Source organism: Syngnathus typhle, linkage group LG5, assembly GCF_033458585.1.
Source record: "Syngnathus typhle isolate RoL2023-S1 ecotype Sweden linkage group LG5, RoL_Styp_1.0, whole genome shotgun sequence".
Classification (NCBI taxonomy): Eukaryota; Metazoa; Chordata; class Actinopteri; order Syngnathiformes; family Syngnathidae; genus Syngnathus; species Syngnathus typhle.
Window position 1 is genome coordinate 10,642,553 of NC_083742.1, and position 25,223 is coordinate 10,667,775.

At 41.2% G+C, this 25,223-nt stretch overlaps 2 protein-coding genes across 3 annotated transcripts in view; both read left to right on the forward strand.

Annotated features, from left to right (window-relative positions):
- LOC133153868 (tetratricopeptide repeat protein 28-like) overlaps nt 1–11,249 on the forward strand; it is a 151,316-nt gene extending 140,067 nt beyond the window's left edge. For both annotated transcript variants that reach the window (XM_061278085.1, XM_061278086.1), the window contains 11 exons: nt 3,026–3,166; nt 4,913–5,057; nt 5,166–5,345; nt 5,450–5,994; nt 6,110–6,357; nt 6,474–6,598; nt 6,671–6,902; nt 7,243–7,319; nt 8,534–8,663; nt 8,754–8,861; nt 8,951–11,249. In XM_061278085.1, coding sequence (XP_061134069.1) covers nt 3,026–3,166; nt 4,913–5,057; nt 5,166–5,345; nt 5,450–5,994; nt 6,110–6,357; nt 6,474–6,598; nt 6,671–6,902; nt 7,243–7,319; nt 8,534–8,663; nt 8,754–8,861; nt 8,951–10,548 — 3,529 coding nt within the window. In that variant the 3' untranslated portion in view covers nt 10,549–11,249. The remainder of the gene's footprint in view (nt 1–3,025; nt 3,167–4,912; nt 5,058–5,165; nt 5,346–5,449; nt 5,995–6,109; nt 6,358–6,473; nt 6,599–6,670; nt 6,903–7,242; nt 7,320–8,533; nt 8,664–8,753; nt 8,862–8,950) is intronic.
- Nucleotides 11,250–11,981: 732 nt separating this feature from the next.
- LOC133154855 (phosphatidylinositol transfer protein beta isoform-like) lies at nt 11,982–25,223 on the forward strand. Its single transcript, XM_061279888.1, has 11 exons — nt 11,982–12,097; nt 14,025–14,055; nt 14,659–14,804; nt 15,094–15,185; nt 15,299–15,306; nt 15,404–15,478; nt 15,579–15,662; nt 17,570–17,647; nt 19,953–20,063; nt 20,327–20,449; nt 23,008–25,223. Exons 1-11 carry the CDS (start codon nt 12,078–12,080, stop codon nt 23,053–23,055), a joined length of 816 nt encoding a protein of 271 aa, XP_061135872.1. The 5' UTR covers nt 11,982–12,077; the 3' UTR covers nt 23,056–25,223.

Here is a 25,223-nt window from a genome sequence, read left to right on the forward strand (position 1 = left end):
AAATGTTTCCTCACCCAGTTGCCTATTTCAGGGCGGAAATTAGTAAGGAGCGCATTTTTAAGCTGTTGCTGATAAGCACTCTCAGCTGCATCATTGAATGGGATGCCACTATGCACCCTGAATTCTTTTTCAAATCTCAAGCGAAAATCATCAGTATCTTCCCCAGGCTTCTGTTTTATTCCTGCCAAATGACCATAATTCGCTCGTCTTTGAAATATTGTTCGCACTCTTTGCACAAGATCATTCCATTGTGCTGCATACTCCCCTCCCAATTGATTTCCCTCAACGGGATAGGGAAAAGGCCCTTGATTATTTCTACCTGTGTAATTTCCTCTAACCTTTGCCCAGTCTTTTCCCAAGGAAGACATTGCAGCTTCTCCTGCCTCATGTCCATTCAGTCTATAGGAATGTATGATGCCAGCCATGTCTTCTGCCCATTTTTCTGGGTCTTCAGCAACAGGGGTAACCCCTTCAACTGCTTTCCTTGCCTCTTCCAAAGTCCATGGCCGAAAAACATATGTATGTGGAGGTTGGCCTTCCCCTACAATAGGGTTTGGCACTTGGATCATTGGGCACACATCAACATTGTCTAAATTTTGGGAAAATCTAGCAGCAGTGGTCAAACTTCTTGTTTGTACAGGGCTTCTAATCATTTGACCCTGACCTTTTTTGCTGTTATATGGGGGAGGGCGCAGGTCTGTTAAGCTTGGATACAAGTTTTGCGCACAAGCGGACAACCCCTCTTGCTCCTCTGCTTGCGCTGTATCCGGGACAGTGCGCCTGCGCACTGTGGCCTCATTGTCTTCCGGCCTGACAAACATGGTCGCAGCCTCATCACTTTTCATCTTTCTATCTTTTGTCTTTTGGAGTTGTTCTCTTCTCTCTTGTGAAGCATTCAACCATATTTTAGCACAAATCAATTCTTTCTCTTTTCTTTTCTTTTTCAGTCCCTCTGACTTTCTATTCACACTCTCCTCCAGAACATCCACCACTATCTTCCACACTTCAACTTTCAACTTCCCTTCTACTCCATACTTTTTCTTCCACTTCGGCATGTATTGCATACAATTAACAAATTTACTCGCCATGTACTTCTCATCTCCGTCAAGAGCTAGGGATTTACAGTTTTTATTTCCCATCTTAATTTGGTATTTTAGGTTTATACAATTTTTATTATTATTATTATTATTATTATTTTTATTATTTTTCTTTGAGGATCCTCAATGCAAGTTTAAATTGACCTTTGAACAATTACTAGCCTGTATTATTTTCGTGGATCAATGCTAGAACTGCTATTTAGTCAATTTATCCTACCAGTCACACTTTCTCAACCACACAAATTTCTTATCCCTGCCAACGCGAAGTCCTCTTTTAAAAATAAAAGAGCTGCTTCATCCGGATAGGGGACTCTACAACACCCCTTCCTTCCCTGGGAACTAAAGACAACCGTCCAGTTACCCAGCCCTGCCAACGCGAAGTTGTCCCCTTAGAACAGCGGTTGTCAAATCAGGGTACACGGAGGTACGTGAGATTTGACAAAAATATTTTGAAAACCACTGCTCCAGAAGAGCCACTTCATCCAGAGGGGGACTCTACAACACCCCCTCTTTCCACAAGACTTCTTATCTTCTGTCTTGCCTATTTTTATTCCTGTGCACTTTTACGCGTTTCACAACAACACAATCCCACAACTTTAGGGCTTTAACTTACTTGTCTCCTTGGTTCGCTGTTCAGCCGGATCCCGTCAATCCACATCTGTCAGACGAAGGCAGACTTAAGATGCTGGCCCAGCGAAGAATTTCCTTCCTAGGTCTTTCTGTACCAGGTCCGGCTAAATGGACGCTGGCCCGTCGACGGTGTGCAGCGTGTCGTCCTCCGTCAGCCAGATGGCGGGTATGAGGGATCCCGGGTTTCGGCACCAAAATGTTAGGGTGGTGCTCACTCTAACTTATTTTGCAAGAACCACTCGGAGACAAGTTAGTCGTTTTGGGCACCTGCAGGCGGAGAGTTCACTCGTCGCTGTTGTCACAGCGATAGTCGAATGAAGTCTAACTCTCCCTTCCCACAAGCGCATCTTTATTAAGAGGAACAGGGTGGGGGTGACAGTAGACTGAATAAACAAGTTAAAGCTCTTGACATCTAGGAAAACAGAGCAGGGGATGTTTTACGACATTGTTTAGGATGGGGCAGACTTAAGTGGTTTATTACCGGTTACATACCAACGTAAGCATAAAACTAATCTACCTAAGTTATTTATTACCGGTTATATACATTCCACCATAATCATAGATCAAGATAGTTTGGAAAACCCTGACACATGAGCTGTTTCAAAACCCAGCAAAGAGAAATTATCAAATGTAAGAGAGGTGCTCACTTAATAATTATTGTGGGTGAAGTTTGCAGTTGGGTGAAGTCTACATTGCATCGGACTGCAAGCTAGTTCTAATATTGTCCCATAGTTCAGCATATTGTGCCATAGTTCAGCATATTGTAAAAATTTTACATTACACAAAAAAAATGAATTGATGTGCTGATATTAACCGTGTTAAACAAATCCCTACTTAATTACGTTTGTAAAGACAAACTTGATAATACTCCCTCTGACCTCTAAATGTGTGCAGGTAATAGCTGATTTTGCAATTTGAACAGCTCAGGGGAGTAAATCTCATGTTAATTTTTTTCGAGGTACTGTAGTAGGAGTAAGATGAGAGAGTTACATGATGAGGATTTTTTTTTTCAGACGGACGTAATGAAGGGATAGATAGCGGGTGGGGGTGGTTGACTCACTGGCTGTGTCAACATCATCACCATTGTAATGAAAGGATTACACTCTGCCAATGTTTTTAGACCAAGCCAAGTGAAATTAGGCCATCTCTGTGTGGGTTGAACTCTATATTTAGATGTATATGTCCATAATTGGGGTGTATAACAATATTTTTCATTCATTCACAGGGGAACAATGTATATCTTAAAATGTCTACCATGTGTCATGTGTCTTTCTCTCTCTCTCTCGCTTTCTTTTTAGAGGGTGTTCAAGCAGTGAGACGGAGAGTGAGGCGGGAGATGTATTGGACCAACAATTTGAGGAGTTAAACAACAAGCTTAACTCTGTCACTGATCCTACAGGCTTCTTGCGCATGGTGTCCAGAAACAATCTTTTCAACAGGTAGGAGCAGAATATTGCAAAGTAGATAGAAGGTCAATAGAGTTCAACTCACTAAAGAAAAGAGGAACGCTGCTTTAGTTCAGGATTCACTGGTTCATCTGTAAAAAGACTCCTTTCCTATTGTTCAGTTTATGCAGAGGCAGGATATGAATCCCAAATAGAATGAGTAGAGACAAGCCCCTGTTCTGATGAGTTGGGTCCAGATGTGCATATACTGTACATGCTAGGCATTGACACCAGTATGTCTTGGTATTTGTTTGCCCTCTTTGTATTTTGGTACACATTTAAGTTTGCACTATGTATGTTTTGTTTTTTCATATTGATACTAAACAAGTCATTAATTCACAGTGGTGCAGAATAGTAGTGTAAACCAGTAGATTATGGGCATGAGTGAGTGAATGTGTGTGTGTGTGTGACAGGGTCATATTTCCCTGTCCTCGTCCTCTATTGAGCTTCTCTTTGATGAGAGGATAATTCCATCTTTAATTGAGTCTTGCTGCTCATTAAGCCCCTTTAATGGGCTCCTAGTAATAATCCACTCATTCTTGGGGGCTTCTAAAAAGCCAGGGAATATAAAGCTCCTTGCACTGTGGAGCCTATCATTGTTCTCAATGTTACAGCAAGTGAAGACAAAGAAAACCTCTCTGGGTCATTTTGATGAACTCCATGTGCACTGCATTTATTGCTAAAATGTTCAAGGAATAAAGGCTGACTACATTAACTCACAATTCAGACAAAGGTTTGTTAATTATTTTTACAAGAACCCACGGATCGGTGGATTGAGTGAGTGAGCGAGTGAGTGAGTGAGTGAGTGAGTGAGTGAGTGAGTGAGTGAGTGAGTGAGTGATGCGATGCTTTCTTGAAACGAGTAGCCACAGGCTCTCACAGAACGGCTGACTAGATGATTTTTGGCTGGACCTAGGAAGACAGCAGAGCAGATGGAGGCTTGTGACAAGTGTGGCAATAAAACTTGGCCCTGTGCTCCTGCTGCACCAAAGGCTTTTTACCCTATGGCCATTATTCGCAAGGTCCGAGTATGTTGAGTCTCCTTGATTACACAGGGAGAGAAAATTGAAGCACAGTTTATTTTAAAAGAAACTAATATGTCACAAAATTATTGGCCATGTAATTCTGAAAAATAATTCAATTATGGGGAAAATCTACTTTTCCTCAAAAGAAATCACCGCTATTAGGATGTAACATACTGTACAGTAACAGCACAGTTGCAGATTACCACAGCTCAATCCCGCCACCTTGTGGACTCATATATACTTTGAGATCAGTGTGTTGTGCAGCTCTATACACACATCAAGAACACTAAACTCCTCAAAAATGCAGTGGAAGCACTTGTGTGTCTTGCTAGAAACACTGGCTCATGTCAGCCAGGGAGGCACGTCAATTGACAATTGAATAAAATATTAGAGAATTTCAATATAAAATATTCATGGGTTTCTTGGTTTTTGTGTAGCTGCGTTATATTGTATCATATAACCTTAAAAGTTAACTTAATGGAGTATACAAGACTTACACTTGCTTTATTGTCATCCAGTTAAACATGGTCAATTCGTGTTTAAAATGCCATTTTGATATCTCAGCTCACAATACTGCATAACTTAAAATGTATTTAAAAAAAATAAGTAAGGTGATGACATGTAATTAAGTTCCCCAACAGCTTTAACAACGCGCTTGACATAATTGGATACACAGACTTTTCAAATTTAAAGTCTGATATGTTGTGGTTTGTAGGAGCTGCCAGAGCATGACCAGCCTGTTCAGTAACACCATGTCACCTGCCAAAGACGGCTGTTCTTCCCTGCCTCATCGCTCCAGCAACCTCGGGAAGCCTCCTCTCAGAGCACTTTATGATTTGCTCATTGCACCTATGGAGGGGGTAAGAGTTACCGTTCTGAGTTCTGTGGAAGAGATGAGCCAACACACGGCAAATGTTTTTTTTTTTTTTCTAACTGTCCATCTGCACGCCTATCGTTTTACCCAACAGGGTTTGATGCACTCCAGTGGACCGGTGGGCAGACACAGACAACTCGTCATGGTGCTTGAGGGAGAACTTTATCTTATCCCTTTTGCTCTACTAAAAGGAAGTTCTTCCAACGAGTACCTGTATGAACGTTTTAGCCTCATTGCTGTTCCCTCAATCCAAGGCCTTGGATCCAGTGCAAAGGTTGAACTTGTTATTCAGATGGTCACAACTGACAATCGTTATCACATTTTTAAGGACTTATGAGGTCATTGTCATACAAGTGAAAAAGTCAACCTTTTTTTTAGGTTCACTCCCGGCGTCCTGGACCAGCTTCCTGTGGTGGGGTGTCAATGGCAGCTGTGGTGGGAAACCCGAGGCTACCCTCACCGGTAATGGACCGCTGGCTGTGGGGGCCAATGCCTTCTGCAGAAGAGGAAGCCCTAATGGTAGCTGAGCTTTTAGGATGCCAACCACTGTCTGGGACTGCAGCGACAAAAGAGAGGGTCATGAGTGCCCTCACACAGGCGGAGTGCGCCCATTTTGCAACTCACATTTCATGGAAATTGGCTGCACTGGTCCTCACTCCAAACCCAGAGAGCGCACCGGGTGCAGCAAGTGCTAACGTGGGAGGGGGGACCATCGGCAGAGGTACCGGGATGAGGAGAGGAAGCAGCATTCGAGGCAGGAAGGGATCTGTTGGAAGCAGTTGCACCAACCAGGAGTCTCATCACATGCAAGATGACAGCAGCGATGTGGACAGTATTTGCGACAGTCCCCCCTTACAGGAATTTCTCTTGACAGCTGCAGATATACTGGACCTTAGGCTACCTGTCAAACTGGTGGTGCTTGGGTAAGTTTTGGTTTTTATCAATAAGAGTAAATTGTTATCTCTAAATTGTTTTCATTAAAGGACATAGAATTCCAATATAAAAGGTTAAAAGTAATCGAACTTTTTTTCTCATTAGCTCCTACCTAGAGTCCAGCAGCAAGGTCACAGCCGACGGTGTTGTTGGCCTGACGCGCTCCTTCTTGGCTGCAGGGGCACAGTGTGTTCTTGTGTCTTTGTGGCCTGTCCCTGTAGCAGCCTCCAAGGTTTTTGTCCATGCTTTCTACACTGCCCTTCTGAATGGGACCAAGGCTAGTGCTGCGTTGGCAGATGCCATGAAAACTGTACAGAGCAGCAAGCAGTACTCGCACCCCTCCAACTGGGCTGGTCAGTGATAAAATCAAAACATACATAATATAAATGGATGGCAACAAATGATGGAAAATAAATGTCACCATTGAAATCTCTAATATGGTCTAATGAAAATGATATTTTCTGCCCAGGCTACATGCTGATCGGCAGTGATGTGAAACTGAACAGCCCCTCCTCCCTGATTGGACAAGCTTTAGCAGAGATTCTGCAGTGCCCTGATCGTGCACGTGATGCGCTGAGGGTTTTACTTCACCTGGTTAGACATGGACTCACATAGGATTTTATAAAGAGAGGTTCGTTACTGATACTAGTGTTGTACTGCTTGCAGGTGGAAAAGTCTCTTCAAAGGATCCAGAATGGTCAACGGAACTCAATGTACACATCCCAGCAAAGTGTGGAGAATAAAGTTGGGGGTGTCCCTGGGTGGCAGGCCTTGTTAATTGCCGTGGGCTTCCGCCTTGACTCTGCAGGCACTGGCATCCCTGCAGCAGTTTTCTTTCCCACTGCTGACCCAGGAGATCGACTCCAACAGTGCAGTACCACTTTACAATCACTTTTAGGTGAGTGCCGGAGACAAAGTCAGTATTAGACAACCATAAGATTCAAATCTAAGTGTGTTGTTTATGTTGCAAATCTTAGAAGATCATAATGATGGACACAAAATATCAACGTAAAACATAACATAAAAATCATATTGTAGGATGAGGGAAACTTAAATTATCAATCAAATTTGTGAATGTACATATGCTGTGTGAAAAATGTTCATCAGATGTATTTCAGATGCACACAATGCACGATTGCCAGCAACTATAATTTAGTATTAAGGAAAAAGAAAATTCCTGTCCCTGATTAAGGAATCTGCTATGATGACAACAAAATGACTGTGATCCTGTCCTTCAGGTCTGCCATCACAAGCACTCCAGGCATTGTGCAAACTCATCACAGCTTCTGAGGCAGGGGAGCAGCTCATCAATCGGGTATGGACCCACCGAGGCCATGCACAACGTATTTTGGGGGGCATCACACAATGTTTGTCTGCATAATCATGTTATTTGAGGACTGGAGTGTTGCGCTGCCACCTCAAGCTTCAGTTTAATCTTTGTTGAAATGCGCTAGTAAAGCCTAACTAGCTTTACTTCAAGCACTGGTTTTATCGAAAGTCTATTTGTCTCACACCCAAACATGTGACGCCGAGATTATAATCTTAACCGCATTTTTGTATAAAGTGAGGTAAGCACAAATTTTAAGAGAGTAAACGGCTACCCACTTACCACTTGCAACAACTCTCTTCGCAGTCACAATCACATCTACAGTCACTGAACAATAGTCAATCTCTCGTTGGTTGCGTACCATTCTACTATCAGCGCTCTCACACATTTCTAGTTTTCAAGTAATGTAATGCCTCACTGTATCAACTTCTAAAATTTTATTTCCTGGGTGTTGTTTTACCTATTACATTTTCTTGCCCTTTTTTGTCCTTCTTATTGACCTAAACCCTTGTGAGCTGACCTATGCATGCAATAAAAATGCTATTCTTTCTCCCCTTCCCCTTCTGTGCATTCTGAAGGCTGTTAAAAATATGGTGGCGATGGTAAGTGTGCCTTCACTACCCTGCAATACATCCCACTTTTACCTGTTCCCCTCTTGTAACACCAGTTTTGTACGCCTGACAGTTTTTATTATGTTCATCAGTATGCATGTAGTGTAACGTCAACATTTTGCATTGCAAACATGGCATTCTGTTTCTTTTGGACATTGTTAGTTCATAGAAATGGATCAAGGTGGGAGAAGCAATTAAGTTACGGCATTAAAGCGAAATGAGGACAAAGGAATGTGTTTACTCCTTAAACAGTCAGCTCAGGTTGACAAAGGTGTCTCTGTTCTCAGCTAATCTCCTGGCAAAATAGGCCAGGGCACATGCACACTGCTAATATGTTTGTTCTCTCCCCCATTAAAGCCTATTCATAGTTGATAGAAACTCATTAACACCTACCTGTAAATACAGTAGCTGTACAGTTGTGTGCATTTTATGAATTTGAATGAATGGTAAAAATGATCTCTAATCGCAGTCAGATTTACAAATTTCCGAGAAGCTTGTCAGATCCTAGAAAAACAATTGTCTGTCCATCATTTAACCAATATCATTTCACTAATAGTTTCTGCTGTCGCGTTTCTTCTTCTTCTACTCTAGCTCCACCAGGTGCTAGTGCAGCTCCAAACTGGTGAGAAGGAACAAGACTTCTCTCTCCTGCCCATTCAGGTGTCCATTAGTGTGCAACTTTGGAGACTTCCGGGATGTCATGAATTTTTAGCAGCACTTGGTGAGTCAACTTGTTCCCACTTGAAGCTTCCCACATTAGATCCATTAACTTACAGATATGATATGTATTTGTCGTTGCATGAACATGCAGGGTTTGACTTGTGTGAGGTGGGCCAAGAAGAAGTGGTGCTAAAAACGGGCAAGCTGGCCAACCGCCGCACATTGCACTTTGCTCTGCAGTCTCTCCTGGCGCTATTTGGTTTGTATACATTTGTCTGTCATTTTTCTGTCTGTCATACTTGATGTGCTTGTTTTTGAGTCATATTTTCTCTTCATCATATCGCACAGACTCCACAGAACTGCCAAAACGTCTGAGTCTAGACAGCTCCTCTTCCCTTGAGTCTCTGGCCTCAGCACAGTCTGTTTCCAACCCTCTGCCAATGAGTTATTCAAGCCTTCCCTTCTCTCCTCATTGCCTGGACAGTCAGGCATCAGATGCCATCTCTGTCTATAGCCTCAGCTCTGTGGCCTCCTCAATGAGCTTTGCTTCCAAATCTGATTGTGACTTCCTCAGCCATCGGCACCGCAGTGGGACGGCAGCGCATTACGCAGCCCACAAGCACCCTCACGTTCCCCGGAGCCGCTCGTCTCCTCACGGAGCAGCGACGGCTTTGTCGGGGACCCGAGGGGAGGAGGAGGAATATGAAGGTTTCTCTATTATCAGCAGTGAACCACTTGGGAGCCACTGCGACTCTTTGCCTTTGCCACCAGGCCACAGCCAGCGCCACCACAGAGGAGGTCGAGGGGTTGTTGCTAGGTCAAGCAGCGGGGCTGGAAGAGGTTACTCTGTGTCAGTGTCATCAAGAGGCAGTGTCAGCACCCCGACTTCCCCAGTCAAAACATGCCTCGTTCCCAGTCCAAACTCACCCTTCCAGAAAGTCGCTAAGGTGAGCAGCAGTGACACGGGCGAATCGGATCAATCCAGTACTGAGACAGACAGCACTGTGAAGTCTCAGGAGGAAAAGACACCCCCTCTCGATCCTCAGGAGCTGGCGCAGAAGATTCTGGAGGAGACTCACAGCCATCTACGGGCAGTCGGTAGTCTACAGCGGGCCAGGGCGGAGGGTGGAACTTCAAGAGGAAATTCACCACGGGGTAGCGCCTTCCGCTCCTCGGAAACTAGTGCATTTAGCCGTCCGAACAGCAGCGCTAGTGGCAGAGCTCAGTCTTCGCCCAAACCCAAACCCCCCTCCCGCTCATCTTCTCTGCAGAAAATAAGCTCTGGCTACAATAGTCCGGCTGTCTCAGAGTCTTCACAAAAGGACGGCAGCCATCCTTCGCCCATTTCAGACAGCCATGCACAGTTCAAGCTGAAGTATCCAAGTTCCCCATACAGTGGCCACATATCACGTTCACCCAGTAATGTGTCTCCCAGTTCTGGTCACCAATCACCAGTTGGTAGTGCACCCTCTCCTGCCCTCTCCTACTCCTCTACGGGCTCTGCCACGTCGGCCGATGCTCCGGACCTTGACCGATTAAGAAGAGTGGTCATTGATGAAAAAGTCCAAGCCATCCACAATCTAAAGACCTTTTGGGCCAACGCCGCAGCCCAGCAACATCTCGGCCCCGTCAAAGCTGTTCATGGCTCCCCTAGTCCTCTGGGATCAGCCAGTAGAGATGTACTGAGCCTTCTGAACCTGTCTCCACGACATTGCTCTCCCAATGATACCCAAGACAGCCTGGAGCTGCGGGAGCTGGGTTTGCAGTCAGTGGAGAGGGCGGGCAAGAACTCCAATGGACATCACTGCTCCAATGCCAAGAAAGGGGCTCCATCACCAACCATTTCTACAAGGAGTAGTCCCGGTGCTCGTTCGATCAGACTACCTGCTGGGAACGGATACAAATTCTTGTCGCCTGGAAGATTTTTCCCTTCTTCTAAATGCTGAGACATCCAGCTCTGTATAAGGTGAAGAAGTAGGGCACCTGTTAATTGGCCAGCCTAGCTTTACAGACAGTGAGAAAAATTAGTGAGTGGTCAGATTGGTCGGTGTGGGGCACATGCCTGCAGTTTTGTAGATGTGCCCAAAACTGTAAATGGCAATGAGAAATACTCAACGACCTGATACTGTGTTTGTGTGTAACTGTGTGTCAGGTAAATGTAAATGCCATTCGGTCTTTCCCCACAAAACATTGTGTATGCAGGCCAAGATGCAACAACTATGACTGACTTCTTCCATTTTATTTTTTGTTGAAAAAAAATAATGGTAATTGTTATTATTATTGTTTGTTATTGTTATTAATATTATAATTATTATTGTTATGTTTGTAAATTAATTCCAGTGTTTCACAATCAGTATTAAGCGTTTTTATATTGTTAAAACAAAATGAACAACCATGTACCGTGTAAAGATGGATACAGTGGAAGAAAAGATTTAATATTTTTTATTGAAGTCAAAAGGGCATTTTGCCTGATTTCTTTGTGAATTGTTTGCTCTGAAGCATGAATTTTCTTGCTATTCAATGTTGAGTATGATGTATGAATTTTTAGCTCATATTTTTTTTTAGATTTAACATCACGATTTCATGACAACCATCTGTCATTTATCAGTAAACTGTTTCAATAAAAAAAATAAAAATTAAAAATCAACCTATTCTCTTTTGATGCTTTCATTTGCAGCCACTCTATACCTATACCTTGATGGTCAGGGTCAGGGGAGTCAAGCGGACAAAATTAAAAATTAAATGCTTGTTTGAATGGGACTTATTCAAATAAACTGTTTGTAGGAAATGTTGAGTTATATATAAAAAAAGTATGTTTATTATTTGAGTGAATTGTTTTATTTAATCATTATTTTGATTTGATTTTTTAAATTATGTATTTATTTAGATAGATGAGCCAGATTAGGTTTAATTTGAGCTAAAAAGAAGAAAATGTCTGAATGAAATTATGTTAGGTTCAACTTTTGAACAATCATCAACCCTTATGTGTGAAGGGATATGGATTTGTGGAATGACGAAAGGGCTCTGGGGTACAAAAAAGAAAAGTGGGAACCACTGCTGTAGCAAACTTTAGATCTTGCAAGATGAGAATGAAAGTAAAATTATTGCCCACAAGAGAAAAAAAATGCATATGGTCACCTAACTAAATCAATGGCTCAAATAAATCAGTACTACAATCACTAGTCTGTTTTTAATGCAACAAGTACCTGTACTTACAAACTAATGAGGGGGCATTTTGTCATCTCGGCTTTTGCCATAAAAATTCAAAAAAAGAAAAAGAAAAAAGTGGCCTCTTCAGCAACGTGAGATTTATTTGAGATTTTACTGGCTGAGGTATATGATGTCCGAGCGTCCAGCCAATCACCGATCGTAAAGGGCGGGGCGAAGTACGATTCTTCATAGCTGATGACGTCAACTGTAATGATCGGTTGCTTGTGGTACGACGTTCAGGTCGCGTCGGAACGAGTTGATAACGATGGTCCTCGTCAAGGAGTAGTAAGTGAGATATTGTTGTCAAAGCTTGCTTTTACACTTCCTTTACAACAACGTTACGATTTAATAAGGGCTTTCGATCGGGTGTGGCCGCTGTTCACGGACTGGATACGAGCTATGTTCACGGAAACTTTTCATCATCAGTGCGACTGATTCACACGAGGAAAGGGTGGTGGCATTGCCCAAGAACTACTTTGTGGCCTACCGGCGTCGACAGCTGCTGTTATCTTTGCAATATTTCTCTAAAGTAACTTAATTATTAACAGTAGCGTTAATGGCTGCCTTGTTGGGTATTTTTTTCTTGCAACATGAGCTTTGCGTCTCTTCCGTTAAGTTGTTGAACTTCATTTGACATATAATAGCTCACGAGTAGCTAATCTCAACAGAGATGAACATTTAACAACAACAAAAAAAAGGGTAGCCAATCGCCTGGTGATGCTATAGTCTTGATTTAATTTAGACTTGATTCCGTGGTAGTGCTGCTTTTTTGTCGCTGTTCGCTAGCTGTAGTATTTACATTTTTAGCGTTAACGTTGTGCTCGTTAGCAAATACTAGCACCTAGTCTTAAACTGGAGTCAACGATTCCCGCACTAACATCATGCACATGGATCAGCTAAACAATCGCAGTTTATACTTCAACTTTATTTGGTTGTATGAGTGAGTTTGAAGAAAGGCTGCCACTGCTTATGTATATGTTAGTTGGGCAACGAATGGCTACAGATTTATTTGTCGCACTGTACCCGGTAGTTTAGTTTAACTCAGACACACAGGTCAATTTCAAGAGGAACGCTACCTCGTTTTTGTGCCAAATGTTATTTGCAGCATAAGAGTCACCCTGTCAACAACAGCTCGCACTTTTGCAAATTACAAGATTTGCCAGTCTCTTGAGGATTTCTCAAGAAATTTTGAATCCTCCAAAATCAAGAAGCCATTTCTTCTTTTTGTCAGGGTTTGTTAAAGGTTGCAAAGATGTTCGCCAGGCCTTTGAAAACAGCTTTAATGATTGCAAACATTTTTTGTCGCTTTTACATTTTGAACATGATGAAACCATGTGGGTCGGCTAAGACCTATCTTCTTCACCGCTCTTTTTGCATATTTCCATTACTTGTTCATACTTTATTGGTTGATCGCTAAGACCCTAGAGACTGGCACACATCATCAAATACTGTCACTACTGTACTGTTACTGTAATCTACAGAGTAACTCTCCAATCCAAGATCTCTGGTGTGGTGAGATCTTGCGATGGAGAGATTACATCGAGCTTGAAATTGCTCATACAAAAATCTCAGTCTGTGCATCATATAAGACTTTGAGCCTTCATTTGGGGAGAATAAATATTAGATTAATGGCAATAGTAGGATACACAGGTTGATGTCAAGAGATATCTTTAAATTGTAGTATTATTGAAAGCAAATGACACAGTAACACAGTGATGATCTTAATTCAAGAAGCCAAATAATTTTTTTAGAACCTCATTCCCATACTCACACTTAGGCTGTTCCTGCACAGTTCGATTATAGTGTGTCGTGTGTGTGATATGTGTGAAGGTGAGGCTGAAAGCTAACATCACTCTTAAGTAATGATATGTTATTTGCTACCTCTGCGGGCCATTTAAAGCTGGCTATAGAGGCATGAGTCATTTTTCGTTTCTCTGGCAAATAGTGTGTGTGGACAATTTGACTGATTTTAATTTTTAAAACCAAATGAAACAAAATAGCATTATGTACTTTTCAAAAATATATATTTTTTTGTTTCTTTTCTTGATTTATGTTTTTTTTAAACCCTAAAATGTTCAATCCATAGTACATTGGTTCCAAGTTTGTTAAATCTTGCTTCTACTGTCTAAAAAAATATATATATATATATATTGGAATTGTCGTAGTATAAGTCTCATCTGATCATAATCATCTTTCTCTCTTTTCTTTTTAGCCGCGTGGTTTTACCCTGCAGTGTTGAGGAGGTGAGTAATCTCTTAATGTCATTGACAAAAGTAACTTTTGTGTATTCCTCTTAACTTTGGACTATCCTATTGATCTATAAAGTCCTATTTGCACTATTTCTATTAAATTAAACATGACCATAACGCTATCAAAACAGGGTTATCTATGACATTTCTAATATGGCCTTACATACAATATTGAGAATGCAACCATAAAAGTTGATAACAGTGCCATGATACTATTTGATCCATTGAATAGTTCTTGTTTTCAAAACACTTTCCTATGAGTTATAATGTACATGCCAACAAATAATGTCTTTGGTCAAACATTCACCAGGCTACGACCTTTACCTGTACTTGACACATTAATGTTGGGGATTGGCCCACCGTTAACAACATAGCTCAGTTAAAACAAAAAAAAAGAAAACAAAAACCTAGGTTGGCATTTCATCATATTCCATTCGTTCTGAAAAAGTGTTGCATGCACAGATGGAATTCTCATGAGGTTGATGACCTGAATTCTTCCCTGGGTTCATCTTTTTCAATTGATTTTGCAGTCATCAACAATTCTCGTGGCTCTACCTTTTGTTGGCGTCATGGAAATGATTGGTATTTGTGTTGCAGTATCAAGTGGGACAGTTGTTTTCTGTGGCTGAAGCAAGTAAGAATGAAACCGGCGGTGGAGAAGGGATTGAGGTACTCAAAAATGAGCCCTATGCGGAACATGGAGAGAAAGGACAGTATACCCACAAAATCTACCGCCTGAAGAGGTTTGTGGAATTGAAGTATTGATTTTTGTGCTCCATTTTACAGTAATTGCGGTTTATGGCCAGCTAGTGGCAGTATTGTATCATAATTTTTTTTCTGGGCTCTCGCATAACTATACACATCCACTAGCAGTCAAAGGTTTGGACAAACTAGTGCTACTGAATTAGAAATCATGTCCTTGACTGCCCGTGTACAAATATGTACTGTTGTTCATTGCATGTAAACCATTATATTAATTGTTATCCTTTCACCCCATCCATCTCTTTCCCCTTCCTCCACTCCAATCTACAGTAAAGTGCCAGCTTTTATTCAGCTCTTGGCACCAGAAAGCGCCTTTGTGTTCCATGAAAAAGCCTGGAACGCCTACCCCTACTGCAGAACTGGTGAGCCCTCTTCCAGTTGTTCTTTGCTCTTTTCAGAGTGTTTGTCTTTATATAATTTTGTTGCTAACGTTATGTATGTTTCTTTTTTGCTCCTCATGCCTATACTTGTTCAGAAGTGACGGTATGTACCCTTGGGTGACTTGAGTTGGGTGCTTTTATTGATTAATGCCTTATGGCTAATACTACACTGCACTGAATCCATTTTTTTGTATTTGTAGAATGAATATATGAAAGATAATTTCCTGATCAAGATTGAGACGTGGCATAAACCGGATCTTGGAACACAAGAAAATGTGAGAAACATTTGGTGACACCAAGCGAGTATTTAGCATAGTTGTGTATGCTTGAATGCATGTTTTTATTCATGTATTTATTTGAATGCTTTTGCTTTAGGTGCACAAACTAGATCGTTCTTCCTGGCAGCAAGTCGCTGTTGTGCCTATTGATATTGCTGACAATAGTCAAGTTTCATCCTCTGTGAGTACAAATGAAAACCCTAAAAGTGCTTTAGCACCTTGATGTGGACATGTCTGGTTATTACGCACGTGCACCTTTGTTTAGAACAATTTATCTCATGCCAATGGACTCATTGCACATCATCTCCCGTTTTCCCAAAAGGCACTTCAGTATTTTTGAAAATTTGCATTATTCAGGGATTGAGCAGCAAAACAAGTCAATATTTCTCATAACGTTGAGGTTAGGTCAGATTCAGGATCACAATATACTCCATTTAGTCCAAACCCATGCAAGCTTAAAACACCGTTCCACACAATAATGTTGACGGTATCGTTTGTGTGGCTGATTGTCATATTGTCCAAACCGGAGAAGCGTAAACCAAATCATGTAACATGAAAATTAAGGCACAGCTTTTATGATGTGCAAAGAATGTACGTACAAGTTAAATTAATTAATTTTGATCATTTATAGTGTAGCTCTTTGTCCATATTATATATTCGTTTTTATCGGAGGAAGGTCTAAGTACTCAACGCAACTCCAACTGTGGAAAAAAGAATGGTTGATAATTTTTATCATCATTTAAAAAAGAGGTTCTGGGTTGAAATATCAGCTCAGGCCTCCATATCCTCCCTATCCTTGCACGGGTCAATTGAAGAATCTAAGGTGCCCGTGTGTGAATTCGTGCAAGACTGAGTGGTTCCTTACACAACATTTGCCCTGCGATTGACCGGCAAATTAGTCTGCCTTCTCAACCAAAATTAGTGGAAATAGCCTCCAGCTCAACCACTACCCTAAACAAGACTAGCAGTATTGAAGCTTTTTCTCTGATTGCCTCACTTCAGAATAAAATCTGAAGCTCTTAGGTGGTTGCATATTATTGGTGTTATTTAACATCATATTGCCTCATTTCACTATGTGCGTGAGTGCGTGTGTTTGTGTGTGTACGTGCATGCGCACACCCATGTTTGTTTGCCCTGGGAAGTTAACGAGGCAGACATGTTTGCCTTTCTGGAGGAGTGTGTTGTGTCTAAGGGCCCTATCAGCTCTCTGCCTCGGGCATGGCTGCGGGCCCTGCGACCTACCGCCTGCACCGATGAGTTTTGTTAGTGTAATTACAGCTCACAGTTCTTCGTATGGCAGCATTCGACAAACGCGCACGATGCAGACAGGGCACACTAACACACTCCGGATTAGTGGAGGAGTCTCTCCCTTTTGTCTGCCACGGCACATTGATTCGCAGACCTCATTAGTGCCGCACACTGCATGGTTATAGGGATCGAGCTCTCAGCGTTAAAACAGTCAAATTAATGTGTGTGTATTTTCCACCGTTTTGCACCCTCCTGTTGGCTGATTGCCCTGAAAATGGCTTTCACCTACTGGCATATTATGATTTATTTAGAATTGCTGGGCCCTCGAGCAGTTGATCGTTTGAAATCCTTTCTTTTTATTATTTTTTTTGAATGTATTTATTTATTTTGCCCATCCTCTAAGTTTGTCCTTGCTTCTCAGCATGTGGATTAGTTTTCATTCATAAGAAGTTTGCTAATATATCATAACATTTGCAGTCGTTATATCATCAGATTGGACCACTAAGGTGTTTTGGTCCTTGTACTATTGAGAAATGGCATGCATGGCTGACAACGTTTTAATAAGTGAGCAGCTGTATCCATATCAGTCTGAAAAAAGTGATATCAGACATCCCTTACACAAATCATCAGTATGCATCATCATTGTGTATGGCAAGCATGCCTTTGTTTGTGGTTATTGCCTTACCTTATTATCAAATGTGAATCTGTTGTATGTTAATGTATAGTATCTAAAGATAAACCTCTGTATTGTAAGATGATCCTACCTAGTTGAGTTCCAGGTTTGTCAATTAATAAATAGGTGTGCTGTGTATCATATCATGTCAGTTGTTGTCACCATAGGACTACAAGCCAGATGAGGACCCTGCCAAGTTCAAGTCAGTTAAGACAGGAAGAGGACCACTTGGACCTCTTTGGAAGGTATTGTACTCTTGAGCATTCTGCCTGGCTTGCAGTTTTTTTTTTTTTGTAAGTCATCATCCCATGGGTGTTTGAGGAGTTTGATTTTAGTGTTCTGTGGAAAGAATTTGCCCTCCTAATTTTTTTTATATATTTACTTTTTTTTCTTTTACTTAGTTTCTTAACTTTAGGTTGCCAGACAAATGTAAATATCAGAGGAAGATCAACCATGTAACCATAAAGTAGTTGGAAAGTGATTTATTTATTTATTTATTAAGGTGTAAAAACGTATTCAACCAACTACCACGACCCAAAGAAATTCAAGAACATATCAGAAATAAAACAATTGAGTGACATCTAGAAAAGGTTACAAATATAATTCACAATGCTTTAGGACTACAGAAAGCATGTGTGAGCTACTGGTCACAATTGGAGAAAACATGAAACCGGCTTAATTTTTTTAGGTGAAAGGAAGCTTAAGAATAAAAGAAGGAAAGTCTTAAATCACTCCAGTGTATCAAGCGCCGTTTTAGGGAGAATTTATTTTAACTATTTGTGGGTGTGTTCAGAAATACGCTTTGAGTGCGCACTGCTTCACGCCAACCGTTTGGAAACTGTGAATGTTGTTCAAATGTGCCGATGCAAAGTTTTTCACCCTATTGTAATTGTACAAAAGCTTTTGGTGACATGATTACTTCAGAGAGAAATTATATGCAATTAATTTAGTCTCAAATGGGTGAACAAATGTCAAAATATAAATTCATAAATCAATCTTGACAAAGAAGCCTGGCAAGCTTTTATGTTGTAGACTTAAAGATGGCTCTTGTTACATTTTTACGTGATTGTAGCACGCTTTATTGACACGAAAAGCAGTTTTGCACCCGAGCACACCGAGTTTATCAGGACAACATTGAGCAGGAGTGGGGCTGCAAGAACGTAAGGCTGCCGGTTGATGAAGATAAATCACCACTTTCTCAATTCTAATTGACTCTAATAGGAATTTCAAGTTGCCAGGGCAGATAATGGCTTTATTCTCAAAGCGCTGCCACCCCGTTCAGTTTGTCTGCCACTAGAGAGAAATGATCATGACTGACGTAGAGACGTACGCAAGTCATCTGCGCGAAAGCTTTCTTTTAAATTCTGCTGCAACCTGCAGTACCACTTTGTTTTTTTTGTTTTTTTCAATAAACAATTTTAATATTTCTGCCATGCTCCCCGGCTCTCAATGTTTAGCTATAGGGAAGTTTCCTACCTAAAATTCTTCAGAATAAAGGCAGCCAAACTGCTTTAAAACTGTGAATAAAGACACACTTTTTCATCCGTATTATTAATTAGATCATTTTCCCATCCACCGTGGACACTGAAAGAGTCTGAAAAAAATTACCGTGACAACAGAGGGACAATTTTCTTCCAGCTTCATGGAGCAAAAAAAAAAAAAAAAACCTCTTGTCTATCTCTGCATGCACACATGCTTGCATATTGCTTCCCTTTGTATTTCTCAAAACTTGTGCTCCTTTGAGTGGGGCACCGAGAGGGGGAGAAGATATGTCACCGTAAGTGTTTTGATGTGGAATGCGTTTCATGTGAAGTTCTCCTTTTGCCATGACAACTTTCTAAACCCACTGCAAATTTAGAAATGTTTCTCATTTGCCTTCTCTCGCTTTTCTCCATGATGGCAGCATCAAATAGCTGCGGCATGGGGGTGACTGAGGCAGGTCTGTGGCATTTTCTCCTGGAATACGGAGTCAGAATGAAGTGATTAATTAAACAGGTGTTCTCTGAGGCTTCTCTGGGAGTGTTCTGGGGGCGAGCGAGTCCTAGGTGTTAATAATGTAACCAGCTTTGCAGCGCCCTTATCGCATCTCAGCTTCCGTTTTATCTGCCTTCCCTGGCCACAAAGGCATGTCTGTCGGGAACGGTGTCACTGTCGGGGCGGAGGCAGAGAACTGGTCCCTTTATCCACTTTGCTCTGCCACTGCCTCCCCCCTTTCCCTTCTTTTCTTCTTCTCTTCAGAGGACAGCACAGAGCGCACACTGGATTTAGAAAGTGTGTTATAGATTAGGCTGCTTTTATCTGTGCACAGCACGTCTTCATATTGATAATTATTTCACTAAGCTCCATACACAGAGCTTTTTTTGTATTAATGACTTTTTTTTTTTTTTGCTTTAAATGCTGCCAAGATTGTTCTTAAATGGTATTCTCTAAGCTGTCATTATTTTGTCATTTACAACTTATGATTACATTATTCATCCTGTTTTGGCCCTCAAGATGGATGGATTGAATACATTTTTACTTGAGATTTGTTTGCTTTTTTCCTTTCACTAGAAAGAGCTGAGTGCCGAGACTGACTGCCCTAGAATGTGTGCCTACAAACTGGTCACAGTCAAGTTTAAATGGTTTGGCCTGCAGACTAAAGTCGAGAATTTTATCCATGAGGTTTGTGTGACTATTGTGCTAAATGTACATCTTGACTTCTTGACATAAATTCAGACTTTGTTAATTACAGTACAGATTCAGATTTTGTCAAAGTAAAAATATTTTTGATGGCTGGGCTTTGTTTACTTTTATATTTGTTGCTTCTTTTGAAGTAATTTTTAGTGTAAATGGAAAGACTTACATTTCTATGATTTGCAGAATCTATACATTGGAGAAAAAAAAACCACCTCAACCATCCCTAACCTGTCTGATTTTTCTTTCAGCAAGAAAAGAGGATCTTCACCAACTTTCACCGCCAGCTTTTCTGTTGGATTGACAAGTGGGTGGAGCTAACAATGGATGACATTCGACGGATGGAGGCAGAGACTCAGAAGGAGCTGGATGAGGTGAGTGCATAGTGCATGTTAAATTGTTGGGGGGTTTCCATTTGTTTGTGTTTTTGTTTGTTTGTTTTTAAATCACTAATAGCGTGCCATAGCTCTGGCTCATGACCGCTTTCGGCAAAACATAAATCTGAAGTGCCACCACGTGTAAGGAAAATATTTCCTGTTTCCTAGTGAAAAGAGGTGTTGGCGACAAGAACAACCAATTACAAGAAAAATGGAAGGAAGTTTTTTGGGGTGGCACGATTTAATGCATGTCACTCCAATATAATGACAAAAACACTGGTATTGTAGAATTGCTTTAGTCCACTCCTTCAGCCTTACCCATTGATTTGGAAGTTTGCTGTATTTACAACACAGAATAAGCTATTCCACCTTTTGCGCATACAACTCCCTAATCAAGATCGATGCCACAATTTAAGCTTGTACTACGTTCATTCATACCATCCATAAAGTCTACACACCAATTGAGATTAAGGTAAATCATTTCAAAATATTTTCTACCATTGTGACCTAAAACCGGCATAACTCAATTGAAGAAAAAAAAAAAAAAAAACATTTTCAAAGTGGAAAAAAAAAAAATGAAATATTGCACAAGTGTTACACTCAAACTTCAGAACTCAGGACACACCTACCACCATTTAACATGCCTATGATGATGTTTTGTTTACATGGTAATTGTGTGAGTCCCCTTTCTGACGGGTATAGACTTAAACAATGTGATAACTCTAGTTGTCACATATGATAATAAAAATACATTTCAAACCACAATCCCTATTAATGTAGGAGGATGACGACAAAATTGGCCAGTGATGACATACAGTCACATGTTTTGCAACTTTCTGAAGTCTGTCACTTCAGATGGTGGTACCTTAAGTTGAGAGTTTTTGGAAAGAAAAACAATTGCCCCAAGTTGGCACCAGTTTATGGAAGAAAAACAAACGCAGGACTCCTACTAATTGCAAAACTACATTCAGCAGAAGTGTGAATTGTATTTTTATTCATTTTTTTTCTTTCTCGTCTGGCCCGTCAAAATATTTATTGACGTCAAACCTGTTTGTGGCATTAAAAAAGGTTGAAGACTACATTAAAAATGTTCTCATTAATTAATAACAATTAATAAGTCATGGTAAATGCTTGACACTTGACAAACTCAACAGTTTAATGCCATGCTTACACTGCCCGTCAGGTTTGCCCAATTTACTTTACCTTTTGTTCCTGTCCAGATACGTAAGAAAGGTGCCGTATGTGGCACACAGGCTGCAGAGGAGTAGCCAGGCCAGGTAGAGGCCAGTCTCCCATATTTACCTCTGGGTTCTGTGTCACAGCATTCACTCTTTTGGGCGGTGTCAAATCCATTTTTGTTCACTCCTCGGGTGCGCATGTGTTTGTGTGTTCCTCATCAGGATAGGTTTATCTGTGCATATATATTTTTTTCTTTTTCACATTCACTCGTGCACGTATGACTAACTTCTAACATAAGTTAAGAACAGAAGCCAGGATCTTAGCGCCCATGATCCACAGCAAAAGTAGAAAGCCAGTAAAGTAAATAAAAAGCTTTTTACTTCTGTAATTCACATTCTGAGTGAAACCTTACCCGGTGATTTTTGTCTTGGAACTCCTTTTAATATCTGATAGCTTTTGGCTATGCAAAGAGAAGATGGAAGAATTCAGACTGGATGGTACTGGCCTGCCTCGAGTGGGATAGCCTCAAGTATTCCCTGTTGTCTACCAGCATTGCACCGGCACGTGTTTTCTATTTTCTCTTTAGGTAAACATAGGTTACCATCACAGAGAAATGTGGTGAGGATGAAAGTGTGGTTTCTAGACAAACTGATACTTGCGTGTGATGCTAGCCCGTGGACTCGGCGACATACAATGTCCCGACTGAAAAGGGTGAAGGACAACCTCAGGCATGAATGTATGGTGCCTCCTGAACAAAACAGTCATTTTGTGCACACTGGAAATGGTTCTGTCAGAGCGGAGGAAGGAGACAGTCGAGAAGGAAGGGCCAAAGGAGCAGTTACCTTCAAGATGGCTCCTATTCCTTCATTAACATACAAATGGAATTCTGCCTTTGAGAAGAAGTCTCTGTGGTGATTGAGTGAAAGAGGATGGGGCCGGAGGTGGTGTGGTGGCAGAAGCGCGAGGGTAATCCTGATGTCGTTTCATCACATCTGTCCGGTCTTCTGTTTAGAGCCATAGTTGGTTTGAACTGTTCCATTAATGTCTTTAGTTATCAGATTCCGACACTAATTGGCTTCCCGAAGCTATCGGCTTCAGGGTGGGACAATCTGAAATTTATGGATGTTTTATCTACCTACGACACAAACAAGATAAGGATTTTATTTATTTACTTATTTATTTTTTGTGTATTTCAGCTTAAGAAAGGGACTTATTTTGTGAAATGGTTTGGAGTGTAAAAAATAAAAAACTAAAGTTGCATCTAATTGGCAAAAGTTCCACCTGAATGCAAGTCGGATTTATTTGAAATTGCACATACACACTTACTTAACCCCTCCTGTTCAACCTTAACAAGCTCGCTCTCTATTTCCTCTCAGCTCCGCAGAAAAGGTGAAGTAAGAGGAACGAGTGCTGCAGACGAATAAAGCAGCAAAGGATCTCAAACCGCCAAAATAACAGCAGCAATCGTGGCTGCTAACAGGGCTTCTTCTGTGGCACTTTGAAACATTCAGGCTGTGGACGAGGTGTCGGGGGGTGGGGCTCATGCAATCAATAGAGCAGATCCCTCGCTTGCACCCAATCATAAGTTCTCTATCCACCTAGGAATTAATTTCTAGAAAACCGACACCGTCTTTACCGATGTCCTTTTGCTTTGTGGCCCTCTGCGTGATAATGAAAACAAATTGTTCTTGCTCAAGATACGTTTCATCGAAGCAGATTCACCCTCTTGGAACTCAGATTGACATGTTGGACCTTATAATACCGGCTGTTTCTTTTTAAGCCCCAAAACATTCCTCCTGAGATGATTCCCAGTTCTGTCTTTTTCACAGTTTTAACTGCACACACTGGTTCAGCGGTTTGCATTCCTCAGTATGTGTGTGTGTCACTTTTTTTCTTCCCCTCTTCCTCCACAAGCTCCATTAAGAGATTACTATCGCCCTTTGCACCTCCGCCCATTGTAATCCTCCTATCAACAGTCCACCTAACCCAAAGCATTGCATCTTATTAACACCGACAATCATGCCTGTGCATGTCATCTCATTCAACATACACGCACACACACGCATACGCACACACACACACACAGAGGTGCAAATGCCTTTGCAGTGACTGATCCTCCTAACGAACCTGAGCGGATCCATGCAAGCGTGATCAGCTCGGTGACGTTAATTTAGCAAACATGATTTTGCCCCCCATCATTCCCATCTCCAATAGACTCCCCATTCTGAGGACATGAATCCATGAGTCACATTGCCCCCAAAATGAACAAGAAAAACAACCCCAGATGGTGCTTGGTCCCCTTGAGCTTGGTGCTGCTCGGCCCACCTTTGCCTCTCCGCCCCAGAAGCCCGCCCGCCTTGTTGAGCTGGTAGAGTGTGTTCGTTTTCATTCTCACTGTGTTTACACGAGTGCTTCAGCAGTGCCCGGTTAAAACCAGCGCTCCCCACAGCTTGCCTTAACCTCTGAACCTTTCGGACCTAATCTCACCTACTGTACCTCTGCAACCAGCTGCTCGCTTTTAGCTACCTCCCTTATTTCTGGCTGACCGTTTCACGGACACCTTAAGGTCAAGGCTTGCTATTGCTGTAGCAGCTACTATACTTTTTGGAGTCAGTGATTGCAGGGCTTTATGATGTGTCTTTATTTGTCATATGTAATTTGGTTTCATGTGTCTTGTTTTTGTTTTACATGTCTGAATTTTCACTGTTTGATGGACCTGCCATATCAATGAGTCCTGAATTTCAACTCCACAGTGCACTCTCAGTATAGCCCGTGTTAATTAAGCCTGTGTTCATGTGTTAAGGGCTATCGTTTTGAATCATGACTAGTGTAACGTGCATTTACCAATTGATTCCTCCCTGGAATTAATTTGTGCATTTGTAATCACAAGAACATTTGTATTGTATAATTCGACTTTTTTCGATCCTTTGTTCCGATCATTTCATATCCAAAGAATATCACTGCCTTTGTTTACACACATTCAGCAATTATGAGCTGGTAAAAATGGACAGACGTCTCATTGAAAACTAGTGTCCAAGATGACTTAACAATGGGATAGTTTGATGGTCCGTTAACCATTTCATTTTACCGTGGTATAGCTTTCAATGGAAAGTAAGTATTACAATTTCAAGTTTGCGCAAAATCGTGTTGGAGAGCTTGCGCTTTTTGACAAATGTACATACGAAAAGGCCCAGTTCTTATTCTACCCAAATGTCTCAGAGAAGTCTTTCTGTTAAAAATACGTTTAGTACACAACACATCTTCTGACTCCAGCTGCAAGTCTGACAGCAGACCCACTGGCTAAAATTAATTTGAGCTTAATAATCAGTCATAACACTGATAAAGGCAGGAAATTGATTTTTTTTGTGTGTGGAGCAACTGTACTGTCTTGTCCTAAACTATAAAATCTACAACTGTAAAAGTAATCACAATTGCTTGATTCCAGATGTTTTTGATCCAATTTTGATAATTGGGGAACACGGGGTTGAATGTAGATGTTGTGCTGTTTCTGCCTTTAAATACGCAAGTGTTAATTGAAACATACATGTGATTTGAATATCAAATAAATTTTGAGAAAAAAGTTCACTTGTCA